At 48.3% G+C, this 13027-nt stretch overlaps 1 protein-coding gene across 1 annotated transcript; it reads right to left on the bottom strand.

The window, feature by feature from the left end:
• Positions 1 to 285: 285 nt before the first annotated feature.
• On the bottom strand, positions 286 to 1619 carry LOC119395796 (midnolin homolog). The gene is made up of 2 exons (XM_037662806.2): positions 1598 to 1619; positions 286 to 1494 (listed from the first exon to the last, which is right to left on the bottom strand). The coding sequence occupies exon 2, from the start codon at positions 1474 to 1476 to the stop codon at positions 388 to 390; it is 1089 nt and encodes a 362-aa protein (XP_037518734.1). The 5' UTR covers positions 1477 to 1494; positions 1598 to 1619; the 3' UTR covers positions 286 to 387.
• Between the last annotated feature and the right edge of the window lie 11408 nt (positions 1620 to 13027).

Genomic DNA, 13027 nt, shown 5'->3' with positions numbered 1-13027 from the left:
CACGTGGACGTGTTCTTGCAGGACAGCGATGGCCTGCCAACGGCAGGTGTGCAGAAAAGCGCTAAGAAGATTGAATTTATGCGCTATGTGGCTTTTGAACGCTGGCAGTCAATACGATGCGGTGCAACGTATGATTTCACTAGGCTACGATGTGCTCAAGGCAGAAGTGAAACTAAGTGGACAGACTGGACAACCAAAACCAAGGTACGTGTATAAAAACGCTTGCTTTATTGCAAACCGCATATAGAGGCCGCGTCAGTGCAAAAGGTGCACGCGAAGTAAAAGGCTGCTGCCGAAGTGGCGAATACATATATAAATACAGATGTTCCTTGAAGCGACTGAGAAGCTAATAGCACAGTAAATATTTCATCAGTGGCTGAGCGATAGTTACAGGGCTACCGTGGTCCGAGGCTTGTGGCCAGTCGTAGATGCGTCCGCAGAAGTCGAAGACGTAGAAATTGGCCCATGGAACGACGTAGTAGGTTCCGATGTGCTGGTAGCTTCAGTCGAGTCGTCCACGGTTCCAGATCGCAACCAAATAGTAAAGATGTCAGAAAGCGTAGTAGGGGTGGACACATCCGACGCCTGAGTAAGGGTGATGTCGGTGACGGGCGCTGTTGGCAAATCACCAGTGCGGCCAAGAAGGTTAGCATCAGCGGGCGTTGATGTAGGTTGCGCTGTAGCCTTGACAGGGGCCGACAACGTAGCGTTTTCCTGGCTTGGGTACGAAAACTGAAGCGATGGAACATCGATACTGGCTGGAACACTTGCGGAAAGGTTCACGAGGGGAACAGAGCCGACGTGTACTGCGGGAACCAGGACTGGAACGGAGACAACGGTCATCGGCACAGCTTGGTTTGGAACTACTTGCGGGAGTTGGTGGTGATGGTGGTTCTGGACTTGTCCTTGAGCGCCGTGATGGTTTACCTGCGCACCGTGCTGGTGTTGATGTTCGTGGTTGTTGTGAGCGGCGTGAGCGTGGTTGACCATGCCAGCATGCTGGTGCTCGTGGTGAAGAGCAGAGTGCTGGTGGGACTGGTTCAGGTGAAGCTGCGACGTACGGTTTAGCCAAAGCGACGTGTTCTGCAAGGCGGCTACAACGGGATCAACGATGTGCTTCACGGCTGTCCTGACGCGGGAATTCAGGCTAGACAGCGCCTCCTGCGACGACGAAACGACCGAAGACGCCGCCTCGACCGATGAAGAGCCGACGCCGGTGGTGGCGTGGGATGGTTGAGCGCCTGAGTGGCCAACAGGAACCTTGACGACTTGGCAGACAAGAATGGAGACCGAAGAGTCGCGACCAGCTTGAACCCCGTGGTGTGTGGCATCGTGTTGAGCTCCCGGAAAGTGATTGTGAGGGTGAGCATGGATGTTGTGCTCTGGGTGCTGTGGCGAACCAAATGTCCTGGCAGAGGTTCTACCATGCACACCCATAGCGAGGGTGGCAAACAGAAACAAGGTTGCGTAGTGCATTTTGGCGTACCTGAGTTCCTGCATGTAAGGCAAAACAGAAACGAAGCCATTTTTAGAGCTTGCAACAAGTTCACGAGGGACGCAGTAGGCACAGAAAAAGAAATCGGGAAGCCATGCGTACCGTTCACTTTCCGATGGTGTAATTCCTGGAGCGTTGGTGGAATTGGAAAAGCGAGCCATTTTATACGCTTATCTCGACAGTTTGGGGCCCTTCGATTGGCTAAGCCACATCACATGTTTTCGAGATTTACTACCACTTCACGGTGTCATGTAATCATGCCTTCAAGCATGATGAACAAAAATGAGACCGTTTTATCTAAGTTTTTTGTTATTCTGGTATGGTCGCTTTCTATCAAGACAGCGTATCTCTTCAAGTGCTAAGAGATATCACATTACTCGCTTTCATTGTTTGAAATAACGTGATACTTCGATCGTAGGATGTTGCTCATTCTAATTTTGCCTCGTACACAGCTTACTAAACGAAACAGACAATGAAAACTCCCACGAGCGAGCGCCCACTCGTACCTAACAAGTGAAATTCATTAGTAACAGTTTAAAATGAAACGGATGTATGATCGCCATATTTGCTGACTTCCTGGCGGGATCGAAATGAAAATTGTAAGTGTGTACGAAGCACGCATTTCGTTTTTAGGCAATAATTTATGTGGTTCTGCATGCCAGAATCGGTATATGATTATGAGGCACGCCGTGGCGGGGCTACGGATTAATTTTGAACGTCTTGCGCTCTTTAACTATGTTTAAGTTCGCGGGTGTTCGTGCATTGTGCTTTTTATTTCGTTTTTTAATGGGCACTACTTCAGTTCTAAAATAAAAGCCATTATCAGATATGATACCGTAGCGGCTATGAATTCCTTCTGAAAATTAAATTGTGCTCATTAAGAGCTCAAAACAATAGACGAGTCATCACGCGGCATGGGGCACTGCGAAAAAATTTGACTATTTGCGGTCCTAACGTACGCCGAAGTGTATGTACAGGCTGTTTCACACTTAGGGGAAATCTCGAAGCGCGTGGCATCCTGATGCGGCCAGCGCTGCAACCACGCGCCGTCAGCAGCTCGCGCGTGCGCAGATGTACAACTCTACACCCTGGAAGTGTCTGCGCACGCGCGAGCTGCTGCCGGCGCGCGATTGCAGCGCTAATCGCATCGCGATGCCAGGCGCTCCGAGATTTCCCCTAAGTATGAAACAGCCTGTACAAAAGAGAGTATGGGAAACGTGCAGCACCTACAGCTGGCGAAACAGTCCACTGAGCCAATGCGCCGCCAGCGCCACGACTGGCCACTGGCGTGCCACGAACCGTCGTCGCCACGAACCGCCACGAATCGTGCCACGAACCGTCGCATGCTACGTCCACGTTGCATGCAAGTGCGTTCTCGCGAAGGCGACAGATATGATGAAACGGCTAGGCTTTGACGAAGATGGCAGTGCAGCATTTTTTTAGGGCCTCAGGCGAGGAGAAAGGACAAATTATACAGAATCAATCATGTTTTCGATGTGACAAAAAGCACGGACGTGCGAAGGATTGTTTTGAAAGGGCGATTCATGCGACCGACCAGCGTAAAGCTCGAAGAATAGGCCGTCACCATCGACGTTTGCATGCATTCTTTCTTGTCATTTTGCCTGCTTATTGTTGAGTACATGATGACATTTGTGTCTGACGTGTGTTAGACAACCCCTTGCGATGGGCGCAAGTAAAACGTACGATCGCCGGACTGCACGTCTTGCATTTAGTAATGCGTGTTAGTTCCGCGAAGCGTAGACGTTGCTCGGGCTGCATGAGTCCTTGAGTAATTTTGTCACATGCTAGCTTTGCACGTGATATATTAGCAGTCACGTAGCGCGACAGAACGGCGTGGCGCGGCTTTGCTTGCACGCACAGTGGTGTTAAGGGCAACAACACTACAAGGGGAATAAATTTTAAAATTCTCGCGGTCCGCGAGGCATTTTGCCAGGCATGAGGGGCTTCTTTCTAACTGTTCCTGCTTGCGAACTGCGCAGTCTAGCTGCGCTGTTGGCAGACGAACTGCGGTACGGTAGAAAAACAGCAGCAGCGTACGAAGGAAAGTTGCTGGCTCTTGCGATGACTTTCCTCCAACGAAATGTAGACTGTAGACACGAGATCGCATTGCCGACTGCCACTCGGTTCCGTCAGCAGTGTAAAAATGTCAGTTAGCTTGCGTGGAGCGTAAATGAGCTACACGTACTTATAAACGTGCTCGCAGCATCACTTGCCTTACGCGGTGTACACTAATGCAGCGTTCCCGCCTGTTCCTGAAGGATGGTCACGGCAAAAAACTGAAAAGCTTTGTTCAGGTGCGTAGTTATTATAGTTATTGGCACAGTTGACCACACAGCAATTTATGCGCGATATTGCGAGGCACCTATAACAGCCTGACACGCCTCCACTCATGAGTCGGCTGCTGCGCGGAGCACGCCAGTAGGTTTCGTTCACTCCCACACCGCGGCGCTACCAGCTCAGTGCACGTTTCATATGCATCGAACCGTCATCAAAGTCTGGCTGCCATGACTGGGAACTAACGTGCTATTCTGGACACTGTCGAGTTCCGCCATTTTGACAAAATTTGTAATGGCGGCAGTTTAAGCCAATCAGAGGCCGTAGCAGCCCTCTGGGCCAATGAAACTTGACCAATGACGGAATTTGACAGTGTCCAGAATAGCACCCCTAAACTCGCAACCTCAGCAGCAGGGTTGCCAGGTCGAAGAGGCAAAATATACCCAGAAAATACGAGAAACTAGCCAAAGAGTTGCCAACTTGACCAAGGGCAGTAGAAGTAGCCCAAAGTAGCCACGCATGTGTGAAAACCACTTCCACCTTTTTACTTAAATGACTGAATGCAAAGTCTTTCGGCGAAAATGTAAATATGTGCAGCACGAGCACTTCAAAATCACAATTCCTAAGATTCCAGCGTAAATTGTTGACTTTAGCAATCATTTCATGCATGATGACGTAGTGTTTGCGCTGTTGAAAGGATGACTCTTCACGCGTCTTGCATAACTTTTCTTGAAATGACTAGAAGTTGCGACAACAAAAAAAGGCTACGGCATGATGAGTGCACTCAGTATCACAGTTGCTGGCGTTGAAGCATAAATTGTTGCCACTTTCGCAATAATTTCTTCCGCGATGACGAATCCAGGATCGCAGTCCGTACCTAAGCCTAAGAAATGAGAGACATTCTTCGACGGATATCCTAGAAGAATTGATTGTTGGGCGAGTTGGTACGACATTCTAAAGTGAGCACTGAGAACCAGGGCGCAAGAGGCAAAGGCGGCAACACAAGCGCTCACTAACAACTGCTGTTAAGAGCGCTTGTGTTGCCGCCTTTGCTTCTTGTATCCTCGTTTTTCGGTGCTCACTTGAAATGTGGGTTATCTGATTTCTAATGTCGATGAGTTCAGATCAGCCTGGATGCGGAGCACTTTCGGTTCCTGTTCACTTCTAACTGTGGTTTATAGCCGCGTTCAGCCATGGATGATCTGCAAAATGAGGCCCCGTGCAATAGATCTCGCTGACTCCCAGCCACGTATCCAAAAGTACTTTTTGTGTGTGCGTGAAGCCTGCTTGACTGGCAGTTTGTAAAGTTTAGCTTTTTTATATTTATGTTCTGATCGCCACCATTGACCCTTACACCTGTTTAGGCCACTGCGCCACCCATTTCAATAAAGTTCATTATCTGCGTCATAAAACTGCCAAGTCCTATTTTGGGAGCTGAAAGCACGCTTTGACTGCCACGTTTGGGACCATATACTCGAACACCAGCGGCTGCAACCTCACCAGATATTGATAATTTTGTTTAAATCAAGGAGACAAGAAAGTAGCCAGAAAGGAGCCAACTAGCCAAGACATTTTTTCTGCCGCCACCGGCCTGAAAAAGTAGCTAAATTGGCGCAAAGTAGCCAAACCTGGCAACCCTGCTCAGCAGCAGAACGCTTCTAACACAGAGCCTCCTCTGCGGCCTGTAGCTTCGTCAACGATAATAGCTTTCTTTATGCACCTCATCCGCATTTAGTTACCGTTGATGTTAGTGTTTGTACATCGAATATATCGCACGCGAACACCGCCGCAGACCTAGCATCCATCTTTAATCATAGACAGGGCGGATCATGCAAAGCAGCCGTTATGCTACTTACAATAAGCCAACCTCATCCACTGAGTTAGTGGTTGTCAAAGAAGGGTTAACTTTAACAATGACTAAAAAGACGTCAACATACCTAAAAATTTCCACCATCGAGTCGTCAATAACCTGAGCCACATCTCTGTCAATATCCGATAAAAATATACCACATAGAACAGGCACCACGCATGAACCTATGCGGATCCCTTTTCGGTTAATATAAAACTGATTATCATAACATACAAATGTCGAGCACAGATAAAATTCAAGCAACGTCATTAAGTTGTCAAGGGAAATGCTGGTGGCGCTCTCAAAGGCGTGAACACCATTCTGCTCAATACAGTTTCTAACAGCTAAGCACAACTTTGCGTGAGGAACAGAATAAAATAAATCCTCAACGTCAATAGAAAATGCATTACCGCCGTCGTTTAAGCCTAGTAAGAACTGCGTAACATCATTTGACTTCTTAGCAGAGAAAGAATCATGCAGGACAAGCGAATTAAGATGACTCAGTAAATATTTGCTTACATTTTATTGCCATGATTCCCGTTCGCTCATAATACACCTGAACGGCATGTCAACCATATGTGTTCTCACGCTGAAACACACAGACAGCACGGCTCGCTTTGAGGCGCTGCTGGCCTTTGAGAGTTTATGAAGCTCCAGATCCATGTCTAAAGCTTGCGTTGCTTTTTCACGAGAGGCTTCGGCCGACAGGACGACGAAGCCACCCTCTGTGTCGAAATGCAAGAGCTGAAGGTTATTCGTCCTGAAAAGGCGTTTATTGACGGCCCTAGGCGACGATGCACAACGGCGACAGTCAAGACGGAGCACGGACTCAGCATAGGGGCGTGCTCTCAAAGAAGAGCCGAAGAAGCCGGCCCACTACAGAGCACCAACGCTTCGCTACGATTACCCCGGGTACGAAAAGGGAGCCACCTGGCGACCTAACGGCTTGTCACTATGAGCACGTGGAGGTGGTGTGCCAGGCCTAGACCTGCTATGCGATTTAGGAAGTCCGTCTCGTTGACGTGATGCTTCCTTGTGGAAACGCGCAAGCGGGGCAATCATCACATCAAACGAGGAAAGGTTGCGAGTTGATCGCATGCAGAGCAGTTACGTTAAATGTCCATATACATTGCCGTAGTGGCCGGCGACGGGAAGGGTCGAGTCTCGAAGTGTCGAGTCTTCTAGTTAGTTTTCTATGCGCATCCGGGAAGGACACCCTGCCTAGTCTGTAATGCGAAGTTGTCTCGTGAAAGGTGGTCAACGATTCCCGTCGGCGCCACCGCCACTCCCCTCCGGCATCTTTGGAGGCTTTTTTGGAAGCACACCTATACTAACAATATTAATGTAGGGGCTTAACATCCCAAAACCACAATATCATTACGAAAGACGACGTAGTCGAGGGTTCCGGAAATTTCGACCAGTTCGGGATCTTTAACGAGCACCTAAACCTAAGTGCACGGACCTCAAGCAGTTTCGCGCTCATCGAACATGCAGCTGCTGCGGCCGGGCTCGATTCCGCGACCTGCAGGTCGGGAGTAGAGCACCACACCCATCGACCACCGTGGCGGGTGCCAACACACGTTTGTTTTCGGCTAGTGTTTTTGAGGAAAAAAAACATATAACTCGTTCGGAATTATGCCGCTGTCGCGAATTTGCACCAGCAGAGAGGCATAATGCACTTGTTACTGTAATAAGAAGTTCTTACTTGCATGGTACATCTCGCAGCCCCCAGATGCCACCACCTATCCGGCGTCTCACGATTACAGCGACGGTGACCTGGCTCAAACAATGTAGTCGCAATTGGCGCTCCCACTTGGACCTATCAAGACAATGTAATAGAGGACGTCGTGGCAGGAGTCTCGGTGGAAGGAGGCTCCATGGAGGGGATGTGGTGAGTGTCCACGAATGAGGTAAATTAGCGCGATAAGGCCGTGAACATAGAACGGCGAGTTGTTCACGTTCTGTGAAAGCAAGTCAACGTTCCGTAAAGGCACGTGCATGCGCAGATTCTTTCTCGTATTCCGGTAACCTGGTAACGTGAAAGGTGTACGGATAAACTGAGGCCTTGTGCTGAGAGACCTCTGTCTGTGCTGTATTTACCTCGGACGAGACATAGGAAGCCCAATACCCACAACCTGCAATGTGATGCTGCTTTCTTACTGGCTGCAAGGAGATTACACCCTTCTCAAACGTATGGGCTAGTCGTTAAAGACATTTCTGCCTTCCGCGCACAAGCAGTACGCATATATTGCACCAAAACTACTAAGCTATCACCCGACCAGTGAGTGAGCGGTTAAGAACTGCAGCGTTCTCTGGTCGGTAGGTGGCAGGTTCGAATCGAGCTGAGGGATGCTCGACAGGGCTGGCGTCATAGTCATCCCCTGCACATACCAGCTGGTCGAAATACGCCTGTCGCTGGGTGGACTGTGACCATGTGGCCCTGGTTGGATGTGGATCGACGCATCTTTGTCAATGATGGGATGATTATCGTTGCGATCGGGGTCGCGACTCGCCCGCGCTGCCCGACCTTGCAGGCGAGGGGGAAAGGCAGCAGATGACGGTGGGGATGACCGTCTGAGGGTGAGTGGTGGCGGTCCACTTTGTTTAGCAAGGTGGCTGTTTCAGCAGAGCCTAAGTTAGGGCGAGTTGCTGCATATCTTAATATAATTGTGGTGCAACTGCGAACGACGAACAAAAAAGGCAGGAGTGGTGCTCTATCCCGTCTTCTCCCCTTTTCTTCCGTGTTCTCAGTTGCACCACAAATATTTTGGCTGTTTCCATTCATTCATTCAGTGTTACAGCGAAACTGTCAAACTCATAGAAAACAGCATCTTCGTGAAAGACGCGACGAGAGACAACCCAGTTGGAGTCATGACTCGCCCGTGCTGCAGACCCTTGCAGGCCAAAATGGAAAAGCTACATTAGACGGGCAGATAACCATCTCAGGGCGGGATGGCCACAGCCCACATTCTCAATAATTTTACCATGAGTGGTTGTGAGCATTCATTCATTCATTCATTCATTCATTCATTCATTCATTCATTCATTCATTCATTCATTCATTCAATTTCATTCATTCATTCATTCATTTCTTTGAAAAACCTCCTCATACTGCTGACGAATGCACAAGAGAAAGAGGACACTAAACACTAGCGCCGACACTCAACGAAACTTTTAAAAACCTCCTCCGCGCATTACGTGCTTGGCACTCCATGCCTTCTGAGTATCAGTAAAGGTTCTGGGGGGATGCCACATGAGGTGATTTGGCTCGGCTTACAAAGTCGGATAATCGACGATTTTCGTTTCGCTTCTCCCCAAGCGAAGCTAATGTTTCTGATGTGGCTTCTTTGCTCGACATGTCTACGGAGTGATGTGATATAATGAATTCAGATTTGCATTCATTCACTTCCTTCTTTTACTAGCTGAATATTCTTCCCCGCTTAAGCACCGTGCCGTTGAATCTGCCTTCCCGAACAGGCTGCCTAAACAGTAAAAATAACCGAGCCGAAAAGATGCATGGCCCACAAAAGCCTTAGTCATATATTTGCGCCGCTACGGATTCTGTACGTTATCTCTCTGCGCTTTCTGCGTATCACGCGCAGGGCTGCCAGGTTCGGCTACTTTGCGCCAGCTTGCCTACATTTTTAGGCCGTCGGCGACAGAAAAACCGTCTTGGATACTTTCTGGCCGCTTTCTTATTCCTTAGATTTTACCCAAGCTTTGAAGATCTTGGCACGTCTCAGCCGCTGGTGTTCGAGAGTTATTGTCAAAACTAGGCGATCAAGGTGTGTTTCCAACACCCAAAATTGAATTGGCGCTTGCATTACTCAAAGCAAAAAAACTTCATGGATACGTAACTACGACTCGGGGGAGAGCTGATGCATAGGGCCCCATTTTGCAGACCACCAATTTCTTAACTTTACTTTATACTGTAATTATAAGAGAACAGAACTACCGAAAACGCTCCGCATCCGTGAAGATCTCTGCACCCATCGACATTACCAATCAGATATTTGAAGAATTGTTTGTGTTATTTCTTGGAAATAGGTAAGGACTGCGCGTCGGCAGTGCTAACTGCAGACATGACTGAATAGCGCAATTAAAACCACAGACAAGGTAGAGACGACAGACAGGACGGAGCGCAAACTTCAACTGAGCATTTATTGACAGAAAAAGACGAAAACACAAGCTGCGCAGGAGGATGCGCAATACGCAAAAATCACTCAAGCACGCCCCCCAAAACGTCGCTAACATTAACACGTCCCATGCTCACGCAACCCACACGTGCCGCACCTAGCCAAACAGCTCCGCTGAAGTTTGCGCTACGTCCTGTCTGTCGTCTGTACCTTGTCTGTGATTTTTTGTTGCGCTATTAAGTCATGTCTGCAGTTAATACACACCAACTAGCCCAACTCACGTCTCTAATTATGCGGCAATATTTACTGTTCGGACTTCGTAATCACGTGAGAAACGATGACGAAGGTGACTAAATTGATAGTTCAATCCCAGGAGCTGTGATTTTGCGCACTCATGCGGTAGTCATTTTTATTGTCGACACAAAGGTAGTACTTCTAGACCTTTTAAAAAAACTCACGTGAGACGCTTCGCGAGAATGCCATTCTTGCAGCAGCGGAAGAAACTTCGTTATCATGCGCGAAGTTCTTGCTAAATTGAAGAATTTATGCTTTTGTCTCAGCTATTATTATTTTGAAGTGTGATTACTGTTCTGGTTTATGTTTCCACCAAAAGGCTTTTGCATTCAGTCATTTGAATAACAACCGTGTTGTTGTTCTCACACGCGCGCGACTTCTTTTGGCTACTTTTATAACCCTTGGCTTAAGTTTGCTACTGGTTGGCAAGTTTTTCCGATTTCTTGGCTGTTTCGTGTCTTTTGAATCTGGTAACCCTGATCACGCGTATACGCACATCGCCTTGTACGAAAAGCTAGATATATAGTCCAGGTTATACTGTGTGTTATAAACGGGGTCGCTGTTGTGCAGATAAGAAAAGGAATCAAACCGCAATTTAAAAGTAGCCTCAGTAACCAAAGACATCTAATTTTTGCGCCAGATTTACAGCGAAATTGAAAAAAAAACGCCAGGCCTGCGCTGAAACCGCAGCACAGTCGCAGCGAAAGCTGGAAGAGCGGCGTTTCTAGAGCCCGTTAAGCTCTCTTGGGGCTACAATACAAGTACACTAGAAAGGTACCCACTACGCCACAAATCAAACTTTTTGTGAAGTTGGGAAGCACCCACTAAGCCATTATTCGTCATTCTATGGAGAAGCGAGGCACCAGCTACACGTCTGTAAGGCATTATGTGCACTTTGTTGACGTGACGACTGATGACGATGAAGAATTATGGCTCAGCCCTTTGTAATGGGTTGGAATCTTTAAACGGCCCACCAGTTATGTAATTTGCATTGGGTGACGCCCGGTCGCTATTTCCTTCTCCCGTTATGTTGTATACGTTGACGTGGAAGAGAGACGGGGGGGGGGGGGCGAAGAACTTTATTGGGACCCCGAGGTAATTGATCATGCGCTTATGGGCTTCCTTGGCAACCAATACAAGTGCACTTGCGAGGAACCCACTACGCTATAAATAATTGTAGTTTTTTAGAAGTAGGGCAGCAGGCACTGTGCCATTTTTCGTCATTCTACAGAGAGCGTTGGTACCTGCTAAACGCATGTAAGGGATTATGCGCAATTTGTTGATTCTGCGCCTGATGACGTGACGATGAAGAATTATGGCAGAGCCTTTTTGTAATGGGCTGGAAGCATTCAACAACCTACTCGTTGCGCAATTCGCAATTGTTTGACGCCTGGTTACAGAATTCGCGTTGTGCGACGCTTGGTGCTTATTTTAATCTTCTACCACGCTATATTGCATATGCTAATGTGGTTCCTTCCCGACATGAAGCCTGTATAGGACCTTTTTGCAGAGCAGTTTCAAGCACCGGCATGGCTCAGAGGTTGAATACTGGGCTCCCACGCAGAGGGCCCAGGTTCGAACCTCGTTCCATCCTGGAATTTTTTTCTTATTTAGTTTTTTTTTCTTATTTCGAGCGATACTGGTTACGGACACCGGCGACGGCGGCGGCGGCGGCGGACAACTACGGCGCCAAAAAAGGCAGTGCTCAGAGTACTCAGTACCAGCAGTGCTCAGAGTACTCCAACTAAGATGGCAGCAGTGCCGCTGTCGGAAACTCGCTCTTGCGCAGATCGTCTGGTGAGATCGGTCTATTCTTGCGCCAGATTTACAGCGAAATCGAAAAAAAGTCACAGTTTCACCGCAAGGGCGAAACAATGAATGCGATAGCATGAAATCGGAATGTCACACGAAGAACCAGAAGCAGCTCGATACTTGCAGCGTGCCGCTGAAGCACAAAGAAGGACGCCCTAAATGAACGCACAGGCATGTAAAGGGCAAGCGTGAACTAACAACTGTCACAGTTAGGTCTATGTGCTTGAGCAACACGCTGCAAGTGTCGACAGTGGAGAATCAGACGCTTGCTTGCTTGCCTGATCCTTAATTCTTGGCTCTTACCCACTACGGGGGATTGGCCACGAAACTGGCGGTTAATATTGTCACGGGGTCGTGACGTCGACGAAGACAACAGGTGGCGTAGTCAAGATGAAACTATTTATTTGGCACTTGTGGCCGGGAAACTGAAAGTCCAAATAGAGCAATACACTGATGGCGGCAAACAGAGCGTCGACCGTTGATTAACTGACAAGTTGTCAAGCGCGTCGGCTTTTATACAGGCGCTATCGAACTATCCAGCAATATCACTGGTGGCGGCGTTATCTCTCGACAAAGCTGGGACATTCGCGTGCGGCGCGCAATCTTAACAAGACGATCTACTACAATCGTGAAGCTCCTCGAACACGGCTTCGCGGACAGCGTCGAGCGTTGATAACCGTCCTTGCTGGTCAAACCCGAATACATCAAAATAAAGCAAGAAGTGGGCGTGGCATTGCCCCCCTCTGAAAAAGCATCGTCCTGATGCTTGCGAAACAACAAAGAGAAAAAAAGAACAAGTGCATACATATATGAATTACAATAGCAAAGGAAAAGTAGAGTCCCCAGGTTCGCTAACGCGTAAAAAACGGCTTAAAACACTTTCGTGACCGCACCTATTCCCATCGATAGTATGTTATCGATGACTTCAAGATCAAGTTTTGGCGCTCTCTGAGCGGTTCTGGACAGCTAACGAAATACAAAGGGTAAAATAACCTGTCTTTTATCAGTTTTGTTTGAGAGTCTTTTTTCCACCGCGGGGAGATTTTTAAAGCTGGTTCGCAGTCGGGTAGGTTAGCGCTCGTTGTTTCAGACTTCGCGTCGACGCCACTCGCGGGTGCTCCAAAGAAAAAGGCGAATTTCGACGGA

This window comes from Rhipicephalus sanguineus, chromosome 6, assembly GCF_013339695.2.
Source record: "Rhipicephalus sanguineus isolate Rsan-2018 chromosome 6, BIME_Rsan_1.4, whole genome shotgun sequence".
Classification (NCBI taxonomy): domain Eukaryota; kingdom Metazoa; phylum Arthropoda; class Arachnida; order Ixodida; family Ixodidae; genus Rhipicephalus; species Rhipicephalus sanguineus.
This window is presented reverse-complemented; position numbering and strand designations above follow the sequence as displayed.

What these genes read in the sequence shown, in the direction of transcription:
- LOC119395796 (XM_037662806.2), bottom strand. Translation starts at nt 1,476, where the DNA reads ATGCACTACGCAACCTTGTTTCTGTTTGCCACCCTCGCTATGGGTGTG.